This window comes from Pristiophorus japonicus, chromosome 9, assembly GCF_044704955.1.
Source record: "Pristiophorus japonicus isolate sPriJap1 chromosome 9, sPriJap1.hap1, whole genome shotgun sequence".
Classification (NCBI taxonomy): domain Eukaryota; kingdom Metazoa; phylum Chordata; class Chondrichthyes; family Pristiophoridae; genus Pristiophorus; species Pristiophorus japonicus.
Genome location: NC_091985.1, coordinates 96,322,467 through 96,346,892, shown reverse-complemented (window position 1 = coordinate 96,346,892; position 24,426 = coordinate 96,322,467). Strand labels below are relative to the sequence as shown.

At 46.0% G+C, this 24,426-nt stretch overlaps 1 protein-coding gene across 3 annotated transcripts in view; it reads right to left on the bottom strand.

Moving 5' to 3' along the window:
• Nucleotides 1-24,426, bottom strand: part of LOC139273141 (serine/threonine-protein kinase VRK1-like) — a 208,704-nt gene that overhangs the window by 160,840 nt on the left and 23,438 nt on the right. For all 3 annotated transcript variants that reach the window (XM_070889605.1, XM_070889604.1, XM_070889603.1), the window contains exons 7-8: nucleotides 17,127-17,219; nucleotides 13,653-13,785 (exon numbers count right to left, since the gene is read on the bottom strand). In XM_070889605.1, the coding sequence (XP_070745706.1) occupies nucleotides 13,653-13,785; nucleotides 17,127-17,219 (226 nt within the window). The remainder of the gene's footprint in view (nucleotides 1-13,652; nucleotides 13,786-17,126; nucleotides 17,220-24,426) is intronic.

The following is a 24,426-nucleotide window of genomic DNA, read 5'->3' as shown; positions in this document are numbered from 1 at the left end:
GCGAGGTCGATTGCTGGTTGGGTGTGTATGTAGGTGGATCATTGATGGTAATGTCCTCTTCAAACTGTTCTTGGTTGTCAGCGAACTGCAGTTTGGTCTGATCCAAATGCTTTCTGCACGTTTGTCCATTCAAAAGTTTAACAACAAACACTCTATTCCCCGCCTTGGCTAACACAGTGCCAGCAACCGATTTGGGACCATGACCGTAATTAAGAACAAACACAGGGTCATTAACTTCAATGTCACGCGATACAGCCGCGTGATCGTGGTACACATTATGCCGGTGACGCCGGGTTTCTACATGATCATTGAGATCCGGGTGGACTAAGGAGAGCCTGATTTTGAGTGCTCTCTTCATTAGCAATTTTGCAGGGAGAACCCCGGTAAGCGAGTGGGGTCACGTGCGGTAGCTGAGCAGAATCCGAGATAACCGGGTCTGCAGGGAACCATCCGTCACGCGTTTCAAGCTCTGCTTGATGGTTTGGACTGTCCGTTCCGCTTGACTGTTGGATGCGGGCTTAAATGTCGCAGACCTGACATGCTTGATGCCATTGTGGGTCATGAACTCGTTGAATTCCGAGCTGGTGAAACATGGTCCATTGTCACTAACAAGGACATTGGGCAAACCATGGGTGGCGAACATGGCTCGGAGGCTTTCAATGGTGGCAGTGGACATACATGACGACATTATTATACATTCAATCCATTTAGAGTAAGCATCCACTGCTACTAGGAACATCTTTCCGAGAAAGGGGCCAGTGAAATCTACATGGACCCTGGATCACGGTTAGGAGAGCCATGACCACAGACTCAGTGGGGCCTCCCTTGGTGCATTGCTCAACTGTGAGCAAGGGTTACATTGGTGTACATATGACTCCAATTCCAAGTCAATGCCGGGCCGCCAAACGTGCGACCTGGCGATAGCTTTCATCATGACTATGCCTGGGTGGGTACGGTGAAGGTCGCATATAAACGTTTCCCTGCCTTTTTTTGGCAGAACTACACGATTTCCCCATAGGATATAGTCCGAATGGATGGACATTTCATTCTTGCATCAGTGGAACGGCTTAATTTCGTCTTGTCTTTCCCCGGGAATCGCCGATCAGCTCCCATTGAGGACGCAGCTTTTTACTAGTGATAGCACAGGGTCCTGGCTAGTCCAGGTCCTGATCTGGCGTGCCGTGACAGGTGATCCCTCGCTCTCAAAAGCATCCATTACAAGAAGCAAGTCTGCGGGTTGCGCCATTTCCACCCCAGTGGTGGGCAATGGTAGTCGACTGAGGGCATCAGCACAGTTCTCAGAGCCTGGTCTGTGGCGGATTACATAGTCATACGCAGATAACGTTAGTACCCATCTTTGGATGCGGGATGAAGCATTGGTGTTAATACCTTTGTTTTCTGAGAACAGCGAAATGGGCGGCTTGTGGTCGGTTTCGAGCTCGAACCGGAGTCCAAATAGGTATTGGTGCATTTTCTTAACCCTGTATACGCATGCTAATGCTTCTTTCTCAACCATACTGTAGGCTCTTTCAGCCTTAGATAAACTTCTGGACGCATATGCAACCGGTTGCAGTTTGCCTGACACATTGGCTTGCTGTAACACACAACCGACCCTGTACGAAGATGCATCACAAGCTAGCACTAAACGTTTACACGGGTCATACAATACAAGTAACTTGTTGGAACATAGCAGGTTTCTGGCCTTGTTAAAGGCTGCCTCTTGAGATTTACCCCAAACCAAGTCGTCACCTTTGCGTAGCAATAAATGCAGTGGTTGCAGCAAAGTGCTCAACCCCGGTAGAAAGTTACCAAAATAGTTAAGGAGTCCCAGGAACGAACGCAGCTCCGTCACATTCTGTGGTCTGAGTGCATTCTTGATGGCCTCTGTCTTTGAGTCCGTGGGTCTGATGCCATCTGCCGCAATCTTTCTCCCCAGAAATTTGACCTCTGGCGCGAGGAAAACACACTTGGAGCGTTTCAGCCTGAGTCCCACTCTGTCCAGTCGCTTGAGAACCTCTTCCAGGTTGTGCAAGTGTTTGGTGGTGTTGCGGCCAGTGATCAAGATGTCGTCTTGAAACACCACGGTGCGCGGAACCGATTTCAGCAGACTCTCCATGTTCCTCTGGAAGCTGGCCACAGCCGAGTGAATCCCAAAGGGGCATCTGTGGTATATGAACAGTCCTCTGTACGTGTTGATGCACATCAATTTTTTTGAACGTTCAGCCAGCTCCTGTGTCATGTAAGCAGAGGTCAGATCCAGCTTGGTGAACGACTTCACCGCCCCATGCTAGCGTTGCGAACAGGTTATCTGCTTTGGGTAGTGGGTACTGGTCCTGTAACGAGACTCGGTTGATCGTTACCTTGTAGTCCCCCGCAGATTCTGATCGTCCCATCGCTTTTCAACACCGGAACAACTGGACTGGCCCACTCGTTGAACTCGTCTGGCGATATGATCCCCTCTCGTTGAAGTCTGTCCAGCTCGATCACGACTTTCTCTCGCATCATGTATGGAACCGGTTGGGCCTTGTGATGAACGGGTCGTGCATCAGGGACTAATGGATCTGTACCTTGGCGCCTGTGAAGTTGTCGATGCCTGGCTTGAATAACGACGGGAGTTTGTTTAGCACTTGGGCACACGAGACGTCATCCAATGAAGACAGTGCTTTGATGTCGTCCCAGTTCCATCGGATCTTTCCTAGCTAGCTTCTGCCGAACAGCGTTGGGCTATCGCCTGATACAATCCATAGTGATAAATCATGCACAGCTCCATCGTACGAGACCTTCACTGTCGCACTGCCAATGACTGGTATGAGCTCTTTGGTGTAAGTGCGCAGCTTGGTGTGAATCAGGCTTGGTTTTGGTCTTTGTGCCTTGTTGCCCCAGTTTCTCAAAAGCCTTCTGGCTCATAATTGACTGACTCGCCCCCGTGTCCAATTCCATGGAAACTGGAATGCCGTTTAATTTGACTTTTAACATTATCGGAGAGCTTTAGGTGGTGAAGGTGTGTACCCCGTGCAATTCCTCTTCAGCCTTGGGTTGAGTTGCCTCTCTTACTTGTTCAGCATGATCCGCACCGGATCGGTCATCTTCTGCCAACTCTGCCACGTGGTGAGTCGCAGCACGTCTGCACATTCGCTGGAGGTGCCCCATTGTTCCACAGCCCTTGCACACGTAATGCTTGAATCGACATTGATGGGCTCGATAATTACCCCCGCAGCGCCAACATGGTGTTAATGGATTTGCATTCACGCCCCACAGCGGACTCTGAGTCATCCTAGGTCTGGCCTCTGCAGGCGTGTAGGCCCTGCCATGTACAGTTCTGCCTGCTGAAAGCGTTATTTTATGCACAGTACTTGCCGTGAGCTTCGATGCTGCAATGATATCTGTTTAGTGTTATCGTTCGTGGACATGAAAGCCTGGGCTATCGTGATGGCCTTGCTCAGATCTAGGGATTCGGCAGACAGCTGTTTGCGAAGAATGACCTTGTGGCCGATTCCAAGCACGAAAAAGTCCTGCAACACTTCCCCCAAAAATCCAGCAAATATGCACAGTCCTGCAAGGTGTCTTAGGTCAGCGACACAGCTCGCCACGTCCTGGCCCTCAGAGCGATGGTGCGTGTAAAAGCGATACCTGGCCATCATGATGCTCTCCTTCGGCTTGAGGTATTCCCGAACCAGCGTGCACAATTCTTCATATGTCTTCTCCATTGGTTTCATCGGTGCTAGCAGACTTTTGATGAGGCTATATATCGTGGACCCGCAAACGGTGAGGAGAATCGCCCTGTGCTTGACCGCGGTTTCTTCCTTTTCCAGCTCATTGGCCATGAAGTACTGGTCAAGACGCTCAACGAAGGCTTCCCAATCATTACCCTCAACAAATCTCTCAAGAATACCAATGGCAGCCATAACCGCGTGAAAGTTTGTGATCTGTTACTCGTCGCCAATTGTTATGTTCAGAATAACTCCACAAGACTGTATATTGTAAGCTCAAACCGTTGTGACCTTGATCTATTTAATGTAACTCCAGAGTGAGGAAGCAGCCTGGTGGACTGCCTTTTATACCTGCTTGCCCAGGATGTGCAGGTGACCCTTGGGTCTCCCACAGGTGTGCCCCCTAGTGGCAAGACTTACACATTGGTAATGTTTACATACATAACAAAAGGCAATATATAAAAATAGGTTGTTGATCAGGGCTCAATTTTGCACTGTAGTACTTTATTATTTCATAGAATCATAGCCATTTCAGCCCATTGTGTCCGCGCCGGCCGACCAAGAGCTATCCAGCCTAATCTCACTTTCCAGCTCTTGGTCCATAACTCTGTAGATTACAGCACTTTAAATGCACATCCAAGTATTTTTTTAAATGTGGTGAGGCTTTCTGCCTCTACCACCCTTTCAGGCAGTGAGTTCGAGACCCCCACCACCCTCTGGGTAAACAAATGACCCCTCATATCTCCTCTATACCTCCCCCCAATTACTTTAAATCTATGCCCCCTGGTTGTTGACCCCTCTGCCAAGGGAAACAGGTCCTTCCTATCCACTCTATCTAGGCCCCTCATAATTTTATACACCTCAATCAGGTCTCCCCTCAGCCTCCTTTGTTCCAAAGAAAAGAAACACAGCCTATCCAATCTTTCCCCATTGCTAAAATTCTCCAGTCCAGCAACATTCTTGTAAATCTCCTCTGCACCCTTTCCAGTGCAATCACATCTTTACACTGTAATGTAGTGACCAGAACTGCATACAGTACTCCAACTGCGGCCTAACCAGTGTTTTATACAGTTCAAACATAACGTCCTTGCTCTTATGTTCGACTAATAAAGCCAAGTATTCCATTTGCCTTTCTTGCACTTTTTCAAAAGGCAGCCTTGTGTCAGCTGCTATTTCACTTGCAGCAATCAAATAGCTCAGCATGAGAATTCCGTTCAGTGCCTTTGGAATTCACTAAAGGAATTCCCATGTGGCAAAAAAAGACGCATTTACATCTTAGGCATTTTGCACAGACCCTCCCTTACCCAAGAAGCCACCTCTACAGGCCTAAGCACAGCTACCTGGGTGTGTCAGAGGAGACCTTCTCCTGCTGCCACGCTTCCAGAGAGAGGCTCTCACTAAGTCATTCTGGGGCCGAAATTGCCATCTTCCTTAAGGTCCATTACCGCCTCTAAGAGGCCTCATTGACTGGGATCAGGTGGATGGGCCAACCCTTCCTATATTGCCCCCGGCCGAGAGCGACGGAAATGGGTTTCTGCATCGCCTGTGTTGCCGCCCCATCGGGCATGCACCAACTCCCTACCGACCGGCGGCAACCCCCTTTCCAATCCGCATGGGAAATTGCTCCGTGGGAGCGGTGCCACCACCGCTCGGTGACCCCAGCAGCTTTCCCCAAGCTGACGACATCATGACTCTGACCGACATCCATCCCGCTGAAAGACCACTTCCGCCCCTCAACACCACCCAGAAGGAGAAAAAAAAATAAAGTCCTGATTGGGGCGGAGAAAAATCTTCAAAAAGATTACTTTTAGTTGGGGGGCAATTTCGGCCTGTCTGTGTCTTCAAATTTGACATGCACATATCTTCCATCATTGAGACAGTTCTGCTCATGACTTTGAAGGTGGCCAAAGCATTAAATTGCTACGGTACTGAACCTTCTAAGCCACCAGCAGTGATTTTTTAGCAAATTTTTCAGTCAGCTCTGCATCAATGAATCAAATCAATGACAGAAGCCTTGTTTGGCAGAGCAAATATTTTCATCACTTTCGCCATGGAAAACAAGCAAAAGAATGAAAGGGCACAACAGTTAGCAGGATTCCCAAAATGCAAGGCTTCATAGATGGAACATGTGGCCATTCGGGCCTCCAACACACATGTAATTCCTATACAAACATGTCAAGATGGTCTCTGACCACAGAAACTAGGGGAAGGAGAGCAGTTGTTGGGTATGATGGAAGAGTGGATCAGGGTGACATGGAGGGAATGGTGCCTTTGGAATGCTGGAAGGGGAAGATGTGCTGGTTGTAGCATCGTACTGGAGGTGGCGGAAATGACAGGGGATGATCCATTGAACGTGGAGGCTGGTGGGGTGAAAGATGAGGACAAGGGAAACCCTGTCCTGGTTGGAGATTTGCTGCCTGGAAAACATGTGTGCTAGTAACCAATTAACAGGATTTTTAACTAACTGACGAAGCAGCCCTGTACACAAACAGTCCATTCCTACTGCACACAATGTAATTTGCAAATGAGCACCATGCCTTCCTCAACTACCATACATGCCCACCCGTTTACTGCTGCCATAATATGCCTTTCCGAAATAAATAAAACTCTCAGGGTGTCATGCAAATCTATGTCATCATTTAATTCAAAAGTTCTTTCTGGGTATTGTGAACATTCTTCAAAGACGGGAAAATGTTCTTCTGCTAATCAATGAGCTTCCTATTTTGAACATTCCCCTTGAGGTATGCATTATGGGTCCTACAGCAGAGGCGTATATGGATGTATCATGGAAAGCAATGCCTTTCTTCTCTTATGGTCACATGCATACCATCAATAATGTATTGCACTTTGGGGAATATGGTAAAAGTATAGGGCTCTCTTGTTCTCCATAGAGAAATTGATAAATTCACTAGGTGGACTAACAAGCCATATGGGACACTAAATGTACTGCAGGTTAAGACATTTCAGATATTTCCTGCTGTTGGCTTCAGAAGAACTGAAAAATGCAAGGTAGAAATGATGACCACTGACCGTGCTGTCCCTGTCCTGGAAATGGTTTGTCGGCTGCAAGACACTGCATCAGTGGGGAATAGTGGTCCATACATGCAGGTTTCTTGGGACATAATTCTCTTGGACTGTATATAGAAGCGAGAGGATTCTATGAGGTGGCCTAAGGTGCAGATGCACCGATCTTACATTCTTCCTCTAATCCTCCTACTTCTTTAGAACCAGCAAATAGAGGGATTGCTAAAGGGATAACTAAAGCTGCTATGTAAGCTGCACACAATGACAGTTCCCTGGGAAATAATTACATACAACAAATAGGGTACAGCTTTGTGAATCTATGAACAAATTAAATTTTGGAAACACGGAAAAGAAATAAAAATCAATGTAAACAAACAGAGCAGTTACTGAGAACAGTGACAAAAATACTTTGAGAGAGAGGAGGCAAAAAGGCTACCCTGCTTCCCATATTTAGTCATGTGCATTTGGGATCTTGATCTGATACTCTCCCAATATTAACATACGTTTTGGAGATATAATGAGCCTTGTACACAATGTGGACACAAGACACGGTCACAGGTACTCAGCACCACCGGCATTTTGCTAATGCATTATACCACACTATGTGCCCAGACACTGAACGGGCCTTGATGCCAAATAATTTGGGGATGGGGGGGGGGCAATGCCCGATGTGCAGTAGTGCTACGAGTATCAAGCATTGTAATACTGATCCCTATATGTAATGAAAGTCGACATATAGTAGTTTTGTCCATTTTCATTGCTAATTGGTGTTAATTGGTGAATCAAGTCAAGTGACAGCATCAGCATCTCTTAAAGCTATATTCCGTGCATATGACATTTTTAAATTACACTTTGGTCAAATAACTTTGGTGTAGAGTGTCTGTAGAGCACTTCACACTAAAAGAGTGTCAACACATTATTAGCTGAATTTCAGAAACATTTTAATTGATGGTTATTTTGTCAGAGGCACATGTCATGCAAAAGTCATTATTCCTTTAGTATTGCTAATCCTACTCTTAGTACCAAATGTCGTTAGACAATTATAATATTATAATAGAAAAAGTTCATACCAAAATCACTGCATGTGCACTAAACCATAAGCCTGGAAAATATTCCCAATCAACATGCATCACAATTTAATGTAGTATTGTTTTATATGGAAGAAAAAATGATAGAATTAGAAACAAAATTGAAAATATCTAATTAGCTCCAATTAGTCCTGTCTGAGGAATCCATCATTATTTCTATCCCATCTCATTTTTATAGACAGATGCACACAGTGCCTTTTTCACACTTGTAAGAGTTGTCACAGCATATTGCACTTTGTGGGGTACTGCTACATTTAGCAGAGGTGTGAAGATTATCAGGTTCTAATAAGGAACTGTTGATCATTTCAGATATAAGGCTAGATATTATAGTCTATTCCTCCTTCCCTCCTCTCCATGCCTTCTGATCTCCCAATGTTTTTGAATGATTGATTTGAATGATTAATGATTTAGATGAAGGAATTGAGTGTAATATCTCCACGTTTGCAGATGACGCTAAACTGGGTGGCGGTGTGAGCTGTGAGGAGGACGCTAAAAGGCTGCAGGTGACTTGGACAGGTTAGATGAGTGGGCAAATGCATGGCAGATGCAGTATAATGTGGATAAATGTGAGGTTATCCACTTTGGGGGCAAAAACACGAAGGCAGAATATTATCTGAATGGTGGCAGATTAGGAAAAGGGGAGGTGCAACGAGACCTGGGTGTCATGGTTAAACATTCATTGAAAGTTGGCAAGCAGGTACAGCAGGCGGTGAAGAAGGAAAATGGTATGTTGGCCTTCATAGCAAGGGGATTTGAGTATAAGAGCAGGGAGGTCTTACTGCAGTTGTACAGGGCCTTGGTGAGGCCTCACCTGGAATATTGTGTTGAGTTTTGGTCTCCTAATCTGAGGAAGGACGTTATTGCTATTGAGGGAGTGCAGCGAAGGTTCACCATACTGATTCCCGGGATAGCTGGACTGACATATGAGGAGAGACTGGATCAACTGGGCCTTTATACACTGGAGTTTAGAAGGATGAGAGGGGATCTCATAGAAACATATAAGATGCTGACGGGACTGGACAGGTTAGGTGCGGGAAGAATGTTCCCGATGTTGGGGAAGTCCAGAACCAGGGAACACAGTCTTAGGATAAGGGATAGGCCATTTGGGACTGAGATGAGGAGAAACTTCTTCACTCAGAGAGTTGTTAACCTGTGGAATTCCCTGCCGCAGAGAGTTGTTGATGTCAGTTCATTGGATATATTCAAGAAGGAGTTAGATATGGCCCTTACGGCTAAGGAATCAAGGGGTATGGAGAGAAAGCAGGAAAGGGGTACTGAGGGAATGATCAGCCATGATCTTATTGAATGGTGGTGCAGACTCGAAGGGTCGAATGGCCTACTCCTGCACCTATTTTCTATGTTTCTAAAGCCCTGACCACTTCCCTGCATAATTCCACTTGTAACTCGCTACTCATTCCATGACCACTCCTACCTTTCTCAATCACAACTGCTGCTTCCTATTTCAGCAAGACAGGAAGCTCTACAACAGCAGAGCTACCCCAGCAATCTGAACACCTGTAAAAATGGTCGCTACCAGTTACTCAGGAGGATTTGCGGACGGGAAACCTGGAAGCAAGCCTTTCCCCGCAGATCTTGCCAAATTTAATAGCTGTACCTGTTTTAAATCTTTTCAACAGGTTTCCCGCCCGATAGCCATCCTGACTGGAGTGGATCAACCGCTCCTTGCAAACTACTGCCCCATCTCCAACCTCCCTTTCCTCTCAAGTCCTTGAACGTGCTGTCACCTCCCTAATCCGTGTCCATCTTTCCCAGAACTCCATGTTTGAATCCCTCCAATTAGGTTTTTGCCCCTGCCACTGTACATAAATGGCTCTTATCAAAGTCACAAATGACATCCTATGTGACAAAGGTAAACTATCCCTCATCATCATTTTTGTCCTGTCTGCAGCCTTTGACACAGTTGACCACACGATCCTCCTCCAACGCCCTCCAGCTGGGTGTAATGGCTTCTCTTCCTACTCCTGCACCGTTACCTCTGATGTCCTATTTCTCATCTACATGCTGCCCCTCGCTGACAATTAGTATTGGAATCCAGGTTTTTTGTAGAGTAGAAACATCAGGGGCCCAAACACTGACCCCTGTGGAACTCTACTCAACACCTCCCCCAATCTGACACATCTGCTCGCAAGTACACTCTGGATGTTCCATAGGGGTAGTCCATGTGATGGTACTCAATTTCGCCCCAAGATGTCCATGGGACTGCTCATGCAGTCAAGAAATGGTCCTCTGTATCAGTGTGTCACGAATGTGCCTTGCAGCCAGGAAAAGTTGTATTGCACATCCTCTTCAGGATGCTGTGCTTTTCCTCCTCAGACAAATGCAGGTGGGAGTACCTGCCTATATTCTCATGTGTTGGGAGGACCTACGGGTAGGTGTCATACATCTGCATTGCAGCCTCACTAGCCTGTCTCTCTTCTTCCTAAAGGAAGCAAAGGTGAAATGGAATTCCCCATTTTGCACCCTATCTTAAGGGACTGGGAGTGGGGGGGGGGGGGGAAACAGCCCCACAACAGCATAATGGCAGATGGCAATGTAGTTAGCATGAGCAAAAAATGGAGAAATAAGAAACCTGCAAAGCTTTTAAATCTGTGTTTGGCTCTTGATAATGACTTCTGTTGGAATGATGGAAAATGGGATGTGTTCTTTCATGTCATTACTGTCTCATTTAAATACACACACCATTTCAGGACAGATGATTCCACCACCTATCAGAAATTATACCAGAAAATACTTCTAGAAATTCTATTATACATTAAAATTACTGAGTGGGTCATAACATTCCATTTCAAATGCATTGAAAGTCCTAGGTCATACTATCTGAATAGGAAAGTGCATTATAAAAGTGTCAACATTCACCTACAGTACCAGGTACATTCAGGGTGGCACTGATGATTTAAAATGGTCAAAGACATGTCATGTAACATTAGCTCAAAACCCAACACTGTATCTATATTATTGCTCTTAAAATAATCATCTGTGTTAGCATGCAGAAACATTGGCTGGAAATAGAAACATAAAAACATCGATATTTACAGCGCAGAAGGAGGCCATTCCGGCCCATCGTGTCCGCGCCAGCCGACAAAGAGCCACACGGCCCTTGGTCAGCAGCCCTGAAGGTTACATATAAACTTATGAACAATGATGGAAAGGCAAAGAGCACACAGTCCAATCAATCCGCCTCACCACAACGGCGACACCCCTTATATTAAAACATTCTACACTCCACTCCAACCGGAGCCATGTGATCCCCTGGGAGAGGCAAAAACCAGATAAAAACCCAGGCCAACTTAGGGAGAACAAAATCTGGGAAAATTCCTCTCCGACCCATCCAGGTGATCGAAACTAGTCCAGGAGATCAACCTCGCCGTATTCTATTCCCTGCAGTACTTACCATTATATCTGCTCCATCCAACAAAAGGTCATCTAGTCTAATCCCAATTACCAGCTCTAGATCTGTAACCCTGCAGGTTGCTGCACTTTAAGTGCCCATCCAACCATCTCTTAAAAGTGGTAAAGGTTTCTGCATCCACGACTCTTCCAGGCAGCGAGTTCCAGATTCTCACAACCCTTGGCGTAAAGAAGCCCCCCCTCAAATCCCCTCTAAACCTTCCACCAACCACCTTAAAACTATACCCCCTCGTAATAGACCCTCCACCAATGGAAATAGACCCTTACTATCCACTATGTCCCGACCCCTCAATATTTTGTACACCTCAATGAGCTCTCCTCTCAAACTCCTCTGTTCCAATGAGAACAAACCCAGCCTATCTAATCTGCCCTCATAATTAAGATTCTCCATTCCAGGCAGCATTCTAGTAAATCTCCTCTGCACCCTCTCTAGTGCAATCACATCCTTCCTATAATACGGCGATCAGAACTGCACGCAATACTCCAGCTGTGGCCTAACAAAGTATTATACAATTTAAGAATAACCTCCCTGCTCTTATATTCTATGCCTCGGCCAATAAAGGCAAGCATTCCGTATGCCTTCTTCATCACCTTATCCACCTGGCCTACTACTTTCAGGGATCTGTGGACAAGCACTCCAAGGTCACTTTATTCACCTACACTATGAAGTGTCCTACCGCTTAATGTGTATACCCTTTCCTTATTAGCCCTCCCAAAGTGCATCACCTCACATTTCTCTGAATTAAATTCCATTTGCCCATCTGACCAGTAGATTCATATCCTCCTGCAGCCCATTATTAACAACACAGCCAATTTTAGTGTCGTCTGCAAACTTCTTAATCATACTCCCTATATTCAAATCTAAATCGTTGATACATACCACAAAAAGCAAGGGTCCCAGTACTGAGCCCTGCAGAACCTCACTGGAAACATCCTTCCAGTCACAAAAACATCCATCAATCATTACCCTTTGCTTCCTACCTCCAAGCTAATTTTGGATCCAACTTGACACTTTGCCCTGTGTTCAATGGGCTTTAATCTTCATGTCCAGTCTACCATGTGGGACCTTATCAAAAGCTGTGCTAAAGTTCATATATACTACATCGTACACACTACCCTCATCGACCCTCTTGGTTACCTCCTCAAAAAATTCAATCAGGTTAGTCAGACATGATCTTCCCTTAACAAATCCGTGCTGACTGTCACTAATTAATCCTTGCCTTTCCAAATGCAGATTTATCCTGTCTTTCAGGATTTTTTCCAATAATTTTCCCAACACTGAGGTTCGGCTGACAGGCCTGTAATTACTCGACCTATCCCTTTCTCCCTTCTTAAACAAGGGTACTACATTAGCAGTCCTCCATTCCTCCGGCACCATGCCCAGATCCAAAGAGGACTGGAAAATAATGGTCAAGGCCTCTGCTATTTCCTCTTTTACTTCGCTCAAGAGCTTGGGATGCATTTCATCCGGGCCTGGGGACTTATCTACTTTCAAAACTGCAAGCAATGCAGAATGAAGGTGTATGTGAAGCCTCTCTAAAGGCATCAGGAATCCAGTTGTCATGGCCTTAGGGTCCTGGCTCCAATGCTCTCCCTAAAATTACCTCCTGCCCTTCCCACCCTCACCAAAGAAACAGACCATTTAGCAGCCCCTTGTGATTTCAATAACCCCATAGCCCACCTCCACCAAAAGGAACCCCATATGTGTACCTCCAGGTTCCATGCAATCACAGCCTTCCTCCCAAAGTTTCTCTCTTTTCCCTTTAGGCATTGTATAGATTGTCTTTATTTCTTATTTCCATTTTAATTGCCCTATCCATTTTGTTGAGTGCTTCTTTAACATACTTATTTTTCTTGGGTACTTACTTATCTTGCATTTTCAATATTACATTCCCCCTCAGCTGAGATATCATTCAGCGATACCTCCAAGTTAACTTCTTTTGGTTCATCCCACATTCCATTGAAGCTTGTCTTTTTGAAAGTATATGTTACTTACTTCAAGTTCCTTCAAAATGATCTACAGTTGAATAAATTATTTTTTAAATCAATCCCTAGTTGTTGGGCTGGACAGAAAAGCTAAAATGATTCAATTAGAATTTGGAAGCAAGCAAATCAAATTCAATTCTACTCCCCAAATTATGCTATCAGAAATGACAATGTCAGTATTTACAACATTATTATAAAGTTGCATTACTGGGGGAGTACAGCATGGTGTTTTATGGATTGCATCACTTCCTGCTGGGTCAGCTGGAAGCTCTCATAACCCACAGTGCAGAGTGACCACTGTAGCTCGGCTGGTTGGAATAAAGTGTTAGGTAACAAGTCATATAATATAAATGCCGCCCCAAATTGACAATCTACACCATTAATAGTATGGTGAGTGAATGGATGTCATTCTTACCTACACCTTTGTGAGCATCTATACTAGTAAATTCAATCGTCCCATTGTGACCTTTCTTGGGATCCTCCTTATACTCTTTGTGAGCTCCATTAGGATGGTATCTGAAGGCAAGACCATAATCTGCCAGATAAATCTGAAACATTTGGATGAAAAGGCTGTTATTTTCTTGTTTAGCAGAGAATGGCATTGTTATTCTATCATTCTCTACATCATAACTGCAGACTTTCCAATCAAAGCTCTGTTTTTTCTACACTCTGAGAAATTCCTTTGTTCAGCCTTTCCAATCATGTTATAAGTGAAATGAGAAACTCATTAAGAGATGAATCATGGGTGCGAATCTAGTGCTCCATCACTGCACAGTCCATGATTTCATGATACCAATGTGTTGTGACACCAATTTACAAATTAGTGAACAGTTTAAACAGAATTGAAAAAGAAGTTGGTAATTTTGTTACATTAAAATGTCATTATATTATATTCTTAATGTAGTGCATGTAATGCAAAAGATGCCTAGCCTGGTTATCTGACTGAAGTTCCCAAGATTCTGTGCACAATTGGAGTTCTCAAAACTTAGATGGATAGATTTTTGTTAGGAAGGGTATCAAGAGATATGGAGCAAAGGCAGGAAAATGAAGTTGATGCGCAGATCAGCAATTATCTAATTGAATGGCGGAGCAGACCAGAGGAGCTTAATGGCCTACTCCCGTTCCTAATGTTCCTATTCCTGGGGTAGCCTGGAACTCGCTCAGACTCTTTCCTTATTGAATTATCCTCCTTGAATTTAAAATATCAAATGCAATCACAAGTCAAATACAATTATGACTCCACCTCTGAATGAACTTGGAAATATCGTCTCCAGTACTGGTGAAAAACTTCAACTATCCAGCTATGACATTCATAACCAGGACTAACAAATGCAGGCCTGGTCTGATGCTGAAAGAGCCTTTGATTCCCCTCACAAAACATCTCCAGGCAACAAAGCACCCCCAATGTGGTAAAAGATAAATGAGCCTCTTTTTTTAAGAGCCGTCACTGCCTCAGGAGGTGCAGAAAGCACTCACCACTCGGTCGGCGCGTAGTCGCTGACTATCACGACATTGCTGTCATTTATTTTTGGGCCGTTGGGACGTTCCTGCCCCGCCGGTGTTCCCGCACCATCGACCCCATACCGACCGCCAGTGACTCCCTTTCCGCCCGCGTGAGAAGTTGCCCTGCGAGGAATAGCCCCCGTAAGAATGTGCCCCCAGGAGCAGATCGGCTGCCGCTCGGTGCCACCGACAGCCTTCCCCTGCAGGAAGCTGCTTATGGCTGGGCGGCGCGTCCACCCTTAAAGGGGAGGAAGCACTGCCGCAACCGCCATTTTATTTTAATTGTAGGCCAACTCCGAGGTCGGCCCGACAATGGCGGCCACCAGTTCAGCCAGGCCGCCAACAGGCAGCCCGGCACCCCTTCTTGGCTGCCGGACCACTGGCCCGGCGAAACCCCCCCTGCTAGCCCAGTGGATGCCACTAATGTGGCTGCAGAGTTCACAGCGGCACTCCCCTTTAACTGAAGGGGAGGACGTTGTTACGTGTCAGCGCGATGCTGATGACACCAATCGACGTCCGTCCCGCTCCCGCCGACTTCCACCCCGAACACTGCCTGTAAAAAAAAAAATGAAAAAGCACAATTTTGCTCCAATTTCCGCCGCATGGATTGGAGCGGAGAAAAGCCTTAAAAACAGTGGGTGTGCCCCCTTTCAGTCAGCAGACAATTTCGGCCCCTTGCCTTCAGTTGCAATAGTGCAATTCAATGTCGTTGTAGACACTGTGGGGTAGAAATTTACCTCCACCTACCGTTTTTGATGTGTTCTGGCCGCAGCAGCGTATGTGGCGGCCTATCCGGCGACATTCAGCTCTTCGTTGTTTTTTTTAAGTGGGGCAGAGGAGGGTCATCATAAGGGAGGAGGGGAGTGACCGTCACTAGCGGGGTGGAAGTGGGGGTGGGGCAGCCGATGACGTCATCGCACTGGTGCATCACGACATCTCTCCCCTTTCAGTTAAAGGGGAGGGTCGCTGCGAACTCTGCATTTATTTCAGTTAGGTCCACTGAGCCACTCGGGAGGGTTTAGGCCGGGCCAGCAGTCTGGCACCCAATAGCGGGTGCCAGGCTGCCCGGCTAAACCCGTGGGCATAATTGTCGGGCCGGCCTGGCAGTCGGCCGCCAAACAAAATAACATGGCGGCTGCAGCAGTGCCCCCTCCCCTTTAAGGGCGGCCGTGCCACCATTTCACACACTGTGGACTGACAGAAAAAGCTGTCGGGGGCACCGGCTGGTGGCGGCTCCGCTGCAGCGGGGCAATTCTGGAAAAGGGGGTCCCCACCAGACGGTAAGGGGTCGGGGTCGGCGCATACACGTGGCGGTGGGAAAACAGGCGGAGTGGTCCCGGACACTGCTCCACTCCTGACGAAGGGCAATTTCAAAAATTGTGGCCCCTCCACGGAGATTCGCCGGCCATTCCACGCCACCCTGTGGCCGCTGCTTTCAGGCGGTCAGAGGCCTTATCGGCAGGGGCAATTTCAGCCCCTGTAGTTCTTTGAATGCTGCCCACAGGCAGCTCACTGAATCACTTTAGGCCACAATGTAACCACAGTGTTAAAGGGATTTCCAATCCATCTTATATTACTGAAAATTTAGTATCTCATTGTGAATTCAACAAAACTAGTTACATAACATTATGAGACATATTTCCTAATCAGTGACGTTTAATATAACTGTACTACATTCCTCTACACATTATTTTTTAGGTGGTATTAACCCATTTATTTTCAATGATTTAATGGCCGGTTAAAAGTAATACATAGTAGAATGTATTATGACAATGTTAAGCATTTGTACATGAACTTTGCCATCGCAATCAAAATTTATACAGCTAAAACTTGGTTTAAGAAATGAGGTGATACAATAAACTGCAATTTCTCTTCAGTTTTCTGGCAAAGTTGCTGGGATCACTTTTTCTACAACAAACTGGAACAGTTTCATATTGTTAAAATGGCTGGCATTTCTCTTCACTAGGATTCTTACACTTTTACATTGCTTCAAGCATAATATTCTTGCAAACACCTTTACTCTCCATTCAACAGTTCTCATCAATAGATTGCATACTGCAGTTAAAGTTATTTGAGTAGCACAGCAATGTTACAATACAAGAAAAAACATGACAATAAGACCTACAACATTAAGATTTGAGGCGAATGCTACGAGAATTTAACACTTATAGACAACCGACATATTCAACATGCCACAAATGCTCATGTGGTCACTGTTAACAGCTCCCACAGATTTGAAAAATAGTTGAGATTCCGAAATCAGCCACATCACTGCAGTTTTCACCTTATGCATTTATCTGCAGGACCTTATATTTTTCTCTTTTATTCATCAACTAAAATAAACACACATAGCTATTTTTTATCAGCAAAGACAGATGTACAATACCTCTTTGTGATTTGTGAAGCCCAGAAGCAGGTTTGCTGACTTGATATCACCATGGATGTACTCGTGTTCATGAATAAACTCCAAAATATCAAGCTGTTTTTATGTTACATACAAATATAAATTAAAAAAAATGAATGTCAGTCTGCAAAGTACAGGGGACAAAATAATTTCTTACACATGATAATGCTACATTACTTTAAACAGTATGACACCGAGATATTTTATGTCCCATACACCCTCTAATCAAACTGAAATCTTAATTGGAGACCATTTGAAAATGGCAGTTAATCTAATCACAGCCCTTTCCAAGGCTAAACTTTTATCAGTTCAACATGATGGTACTGTGCTAGTCATGTTCAAACCAAAACCAAAGTAGTGACAACATCTGTGAGATTTAAACTAGTTTCTTTCTGCCCTTCAAAATTTCTACCCTAAGAATTCCTTCAGGGAGGTGTTGAATTGTATTGAGGTGTGGTTCCATGGATTCTGGCAGATCCTCTGGTGCCTCACAAAGGCCATTCTTCACATGCAAGAAGCCACAAAGGGAGTATTCTCTGAATGAATTAACCATTCCCAAGCTTAAACCAGAACATACCCAATACATGTGTATCTCTAGCAGGGAACTCTGAAGAGGTAAGTCATGCCAGAGGTTGAGACATAGCATGTCCACTGACACCATGGCTGATGTCGATTCAGCACAAAAAAGGGTTTAAACATACTTTCTGATCTGTAAGACTCAGTAATTTACCACACCCTGCATTTAACCTTCACTGGTGTCAACTATGTTAAGATAATTAACGAGTGTGAAACATTCCAATTCAGCTGGTCTTTCAATTTTTCCCCCCACTCTAACTAGAAAGTAGCTTTAAGGGCCTAATTTTCAAAAAGATTTGTCACGATATTGTCACAATTACAATTGCACTGTGAGATAATGACCAGAATTTTCTTTACCTGGGGGAGGGGGTGGTCGCCGTGGTGGGTTATGACTTCCATCCCGCTGCAGAAATGGACTTTGTGCTAATGGGGCCTGCGCGTTTCCCGGCCCTATTAAATGGTGCGGGTCTGATGACATCAGCAATAATGCGTTTTCAGCCAGGATATTTAAAGGTGCCATAGCCACATTGCATTTGAAGGTTCATCTAGGATAGTGCAGACAGCACACTGCACAATTGGACTGCTACAAGGAGTGCCAAAAATGAGTACACTGAGACCCAGGTTCTCCGATGATTCCCTCCATATGCTTGTGGAGGGAGTGAGAGCACGCAGGGAGGTCCTCTTCTCTTCTGATGGGTGGAAGAGGCCTCCCCAGGAGACAAAAGGAGCCTAGCTCCAAATAGCTGAGGAGGTCAACAGCAGGAATGTTGTGAAGAGAACCTGGGTGCAGTCCCGGAAATGTTTCAATTATCTCATGAGATCAGGAAAGGTGAGTGCAAAGCCACAATCAACTTCATCCTGCTGCGCCTCTCATCATATCCCCATTACTCTGCCTTCCCAACCCTGCTCCTGCACATCCTTACTCACACCAACAAACCTTGCACACCCACCCATCCCTCTCTCTATCTACATTATCACATCCCCGTCTCACTAACCACACCTCACACTCACCCTCATCCTAATGCAATCATACAAACTAACAACATACAAGGAGACCACTTGGCATTGGCACCCCACTCCATCGTAGTCTCCCACTAAAGAGCTAACCCATTCATTGCTTACATTCATTCCATCATTCTCACTCAATCTTTGCTTCTCTCCCTCCTTGCAGGAAAAGAGAGCCCACAATAAGAGGGAGAGGGAGAGAACCGGATATGGCCCTCCATCATTTGCCACCCTTACAACAGAAGAGGCATTAGAAGTGTCTGGAGTTGCTGAGCAGCTGGAGGTTGGAGATGGAGAGAGGGGTCATCTCAGCAACCTGGCGACAGAATTACATATCATACGGCTATATGGCATACATCAATCACTCATATGGGGAATGATGTCAGCAGCTATTGAATGGTCATCATCTGTATCCATTCTTCATATATCTAACTCATCTATTTATATTCTCCCACAGGTCCATCAAGAGCCCCCCCTGCCACTGTCCAGAAGGAAGAGGAAGACAACTCCTCAGAGGAGCCTCCAGCCTCTAAGGGCCCACCATCACCAGACATAAGCGCACCCAGCACCACTGCAGATACGCACACCTCAGTGGGTGCCACACAATATAGAGTAGTGTTGTCACCTGGTGTCACACAACTCACAAGTGAAGAAGAGTGAATGGTGGAGACAGGGACAGCAGTGGAACCTCCTCGCCAGAGGGCGCACAACACTCCCAGTTCTGCTCAGCTACATGCAGACGCTGAGCCTCGGTGACCAGCGAGAAAGAGGGCAATCCTGAAGGTGCAGGAAGAAGTGCAGGAGGCTTTGACAGGTTTTGCGAGGGTGGTGTCTGCAAACGTTCAGAGAATGGAGGAGTCCATCTCCAACATGAGCACCACCGTATCCCAGGCGATGGCTGCTGTAGGCTCTATCATGGATATGACAACCACCTACATGGAGTAGCTGATGCACCACTCACATGAGCACATGTATCTATGGAGAATAGACGGCTCATAGACCTCTTGTCTTGGAGGGACGTCAGTGTAGATGTGGGTCCTCTCCAGCAACTTGCTAGCAGGGAAGTGTGGCTGGCCCATGAGACGGGTGATGGTGAAAGTGGACATGGAAATGTGGGCTCCTCGCAAAGTGCTCACACTTCTCCCCCATTGCCACCCCCTCTGTCAGAGCTCCAGATGCCTCCTGGGATAGGGATGGCCGAGTCTGCCCCTGCACAGTCGCAGGAGAAGCAGACTTTGGTGGGGCCATCAGAGGCTCCAAAGTCCAGAGGACGTCCACCAAGAGTGTCTAAGCAGTTGCAGCAGGAAAGTGAGCAGGCTGCCTCTACTTCTGCTGAGCTGCCTCTACTTCTGCTGAAGCCACAGGGGTAGCACCTCGTAGAAGAACGCGTAAGAGAAAGATGACACACAAGTAAATTCACGACGAATGCCACTTGGATGTTTTTTTCAATGTTTATGTAAAGTTGCCATTAAAGTGCCAACAAACATAAAAATCTTTATTTACACCACTTTCCAGTCTTGGACAAATTTGTGTGGACCTTTGGAAGTGGCTTAGTGAGTTCCAGTGAATGGTGAGACATAACGTTACCTCCAGCAATGGTCGTCAGTGTGAAAGGAACAGCTTGGCCTTTGTATGGATGCCTTATGGTGTTGCTGTGGGTGGTGCCAACCTGGCGCAGCGTGTGGCAGCCATATGGGTGTAATGCATAAAGTTAAGTAAATCAGGCCATGATGAGGTCATCCCTGGCAGCAATGTGCTCGGGCGGTGGTGGGATCTGGCCCGCGGGTTCCTCCAGCTCCTCCTCCTCATCTTCCAGCTGATGCTCCTCCTCCTCCTGCTCCTCCTCTTCTGAAGAGGCTGTGCACTCAGTGCCTTGATCCTCATGCAGCACTACTCCTCGCTGCTGCATTATGTTGTGCAGGGCACAGCAAACCACAACGATTCTGGATACCCTGGCTGGTGCATACTGAAGATCTGTCAAGGCATCTGAAGCGCATTGTGAGCATGTCTATTGTCTGCTCTATGACACATCTAGTGGAAATGTGGCTTTCATTATATCCCTTCTCGGTCTCAGTACTTGGCTTTGTCAAGGGTGTCATGAGCCAGTCTTCAGTGGATAGCCCCTGTCTCCAAGCAGCCAACCGGAAAATCTGTTTGGAGGAGCAAAGAGCTGAGGGAGGGTGGACTGGCAAAGGATGAAAGAATCATGGCATTTGGCATGGAATTTGGTTAAAAAATGCATGATGATCTTCCTATAGTTGCAGACAAGTTGCACATTGAGGGAATAGAAGCCCTTGCAGTTAACAAAGACTCCTGGGTTAAGATGGGTGCCCTGATGGCCACATGTGTACAGTCACTGATGTCCTGCACCCATGGGAAGCCAGCCAGAGTTGCAAAGCCGAACACCCGCTCTGTAACACTGGCTTCAACAGTGGCAAAGTTGATATAATTGACTGACAAACATGGCATCGGTGACCTGTGTGATGCATCTGTGGGCAGTTGACTGTGAGATGCCGCAAATGTCTGCTGCAGATCCCTGGAAGGAGCCTGAGCTGAAAATGTTGAGGGTGCTGGTGACATTTACAGCCACTGGTAAGGCATATCTGTAATGTATGCACCTGTGAGTATTTACAATCTATATTAATGACTTGGATGAAGGAACTGAGTGTAATGTAGCCAAATTGCTGATGATACAAAGATGCATGGGAAAGCAAGTTGTGAGGAGGATGCAAACAATCTGCAAAGGGATATAGACAGGCTAAGTGAGTGGGCAAAAATTTGGCAGATGGAGTATAATGTGGGAAAATGTGAGGTTATCCACTTTGGCAGAAATAATAGAAAAGCAAATTATAATTTAAATGGAGAAAAATTGCAAAGTGCTGCAGTACAGAGAGACCTGGTGGTCCTTGTGCATGAAACACAAAAAGTTAATATGCAGGTACAGCAAGTAATCAGGAAGGCAAATGGAATGTTGGCCTTTATTGCAAGGGGATGGAGTATAAAAGCAGAGAAGTCTTGCTACAACTGTACAGGGTATTTGTGAGGCCACACCTGAAGTACTGCGAACAGTTTTGGTCTCCTTATTTAAGGAAGGATATACATGCATTGGAGGCTGTTCAGAGAAGATTCATGAGGTTGATTCCTGAGATGAAGGCGTTGTCTTTTGAAGAAGGTTGAGCAGGTTGGGCCTATACTCATTGGAGTTCAGAAGAATGAGAGGTGATCTTATTGAAACGTATACAATTCTGAGGGGGCTTGACAGGGTAGATGCAGAGAGGATGTTTCCCCTCGTGAGGGAATCTACAACTAGGGGGCATAGTTTCAGAATAAGGGGTCACCCATTTAAAACAGAAATGAGGAGGAATTTCATCTCTCAGAGGGTCATGAATCTTTCGAATTCTCTACCCCAGAGAGCTGTGAAGGCTGGGTCATTGAATATATTTAAGGTGGAGATAGACAGAATTTTGAATGGTAAGGGAGTCAAGGGTTATGAGGAGCGGGCAGGGAAGTTGAGGCCAAGATTAGATCAGTCATGATCTTACTGAATGGCAGAGCAGCCACGAGGGGCCAAATGGCCTACTCCTGCTCCTATTTCTTATGTTCTTATGTATGCTCACAGGTTTGTAGAGCTGTTGACATTTGTAAATTTGTGGGTTCTAGTGCCCTTACCAAAAGGGGGCACTTGATTTAAAGTTAATTTAAAATAGTTGTAGAATTGTTGAGTTGGGAGCAGCTTAGCCAGTCATGTGATGTTCACAAGACTCAATAAAACCTCAGCCAGTTGAGTTTGGGGGATCCATGATGAGACAGGTGGTTTTGAGCCTGGTGGTTGAACTGGTAATGTGTAGTGTGATTGTTAATTCTTTTGCTAATAAACCAACTAGTTCTTAATAGTAATGTGTTGCTATGAATTCTTAAACAAAGAACCCATGAAGCAAATACAATGCAGAGTCCACCCACTTCTCTGGGCTGCAGGTCTTCCTCCAGCAATGTACAAATGTCTGAGACAACCTGGCACGATAGCCTGAGCCTCCTTTGGCACTTGCTGCTCCATCATGTTGAGGAAGCTCATCCTCTGCCTGCATAACCTGTGTTGGGGGTATCACCTCCAGTGCAGTGCAGCCTTGTGATGATGCCTTCTGTCCTGTGCAGCATCAGATGGTTGAGGAGAATGTTGGTGGTGATTTGCTGGTGCTGCTGGTGTTGGGGACTTATCGTGGTCCGATTCTGAGGACCAAGGTCAGACAGTATAAACGGCACCCATGCTGATGGGATAGATGGCAGGTCAAGTAGAGATGATAGAAGTAATCAGTCAGTGGTGTGATAGGTTCTACCAATGAGGTTACGCTGGATCCCGACTTTGCTGGAAACACTTGCAGCCTCTAGAAAGTTAAATCTGTGCTGGCAAGGCAGTCAGCCACAGCTTCAAGTGATCAGCTGTGAAGTGGGAGCTTTTATAGTGCTTTTCATGCTGTCAACTAATCAGCTGGATCAATGGCCACTCAACTTCCACCTCAGGTTGTCCGACGTGGTTCTCGAGCTGTGTGAATCCCGTGGTCATCCAGGGAAATTTGAACGGTAGGCTAAAAAAGGCACTTAAATATCTGACAACAAGCTGATAATGATTTTGATTAGGTCACAACAATGCTGCACCGGCAAAAGCGCCCAAAGGAAAGGTGCATGGGGACAGGATGTCGACGGCTTTCTGAGCCGCTCCAACTTATTTCAAATTTCCCAGTCGACCTGCCTCCGAGCGCGCTCGCACAGACCCTAGAAAATCCAGGCCAATGCATTTGCGGGATCTATTCCTTTCAGAATACTTGCCAACATCCTTGTAGCTTATTAATATTGAATCATAATTAATGCCATCTCACACAATTACTATGACACAAAAATAAAAATGCCTTTGATAGTAAGTAAATTGCAGAATTTGCAATTCACTGACTGCAGTTTCAAAACTTCCATTCATATGTAGGATACGCTACAATCTGCAACATCCAAAATTTGCAGATATATGGATTGCTCCACTACCATAAAGGCATTGACTCTAATGGCAATAAAAGTCAACCATAGAGGCCGGAATTTTCTGGAAGAAGGTAGGTTGGGAGCGGGCCAGTTCTGATGCGGTCGGGAAACTTGGGAGACCGGCTTCCTGCCCGCAGCCAACCAGATTGAGAGTCTGTGGCCGCACAGAGGAAAGAGCAGGAGTTCGCGTGAGGGGCTGGGCCGTTCAATGTATCAAGGTGAGAGGGACGGGGAGAGAGGGCCAGGGATCTGGGCCGGGCAATCAATCGAGGGGTAGCGAGGACCGGGTATTGGGGGGTGGGGGAGAGGGTGGGGTGGAGCGACCAGGATCGGGGCCAGGGGATGCTAGGGGAAGCAGCAATACCGCAAATTGGTCTGGAATCCGTCGTGCAATGCCACAAGGACGGAGTTGCACCTAAGGTTAGTGCTGCACCACCTACCACCATGCCACCCCCACACCAAGTTACCTCATTTAGCACGCCGACAATTTCGGGTGGCCATTAAAGGCAGTTGGTGAGGACACCGACTGCTTTCTGGGCGGCAACAAATTTTTCCCCCTCTATTTCTTAGTACTACCCCATTTGATGCATTTCTCCACTGGGTCATTTTGAAAACATTTTCATTATTGCAACCCAGTAGGGGAATAAAGAATAGGCCATGTAAAGTCGGGAATAGA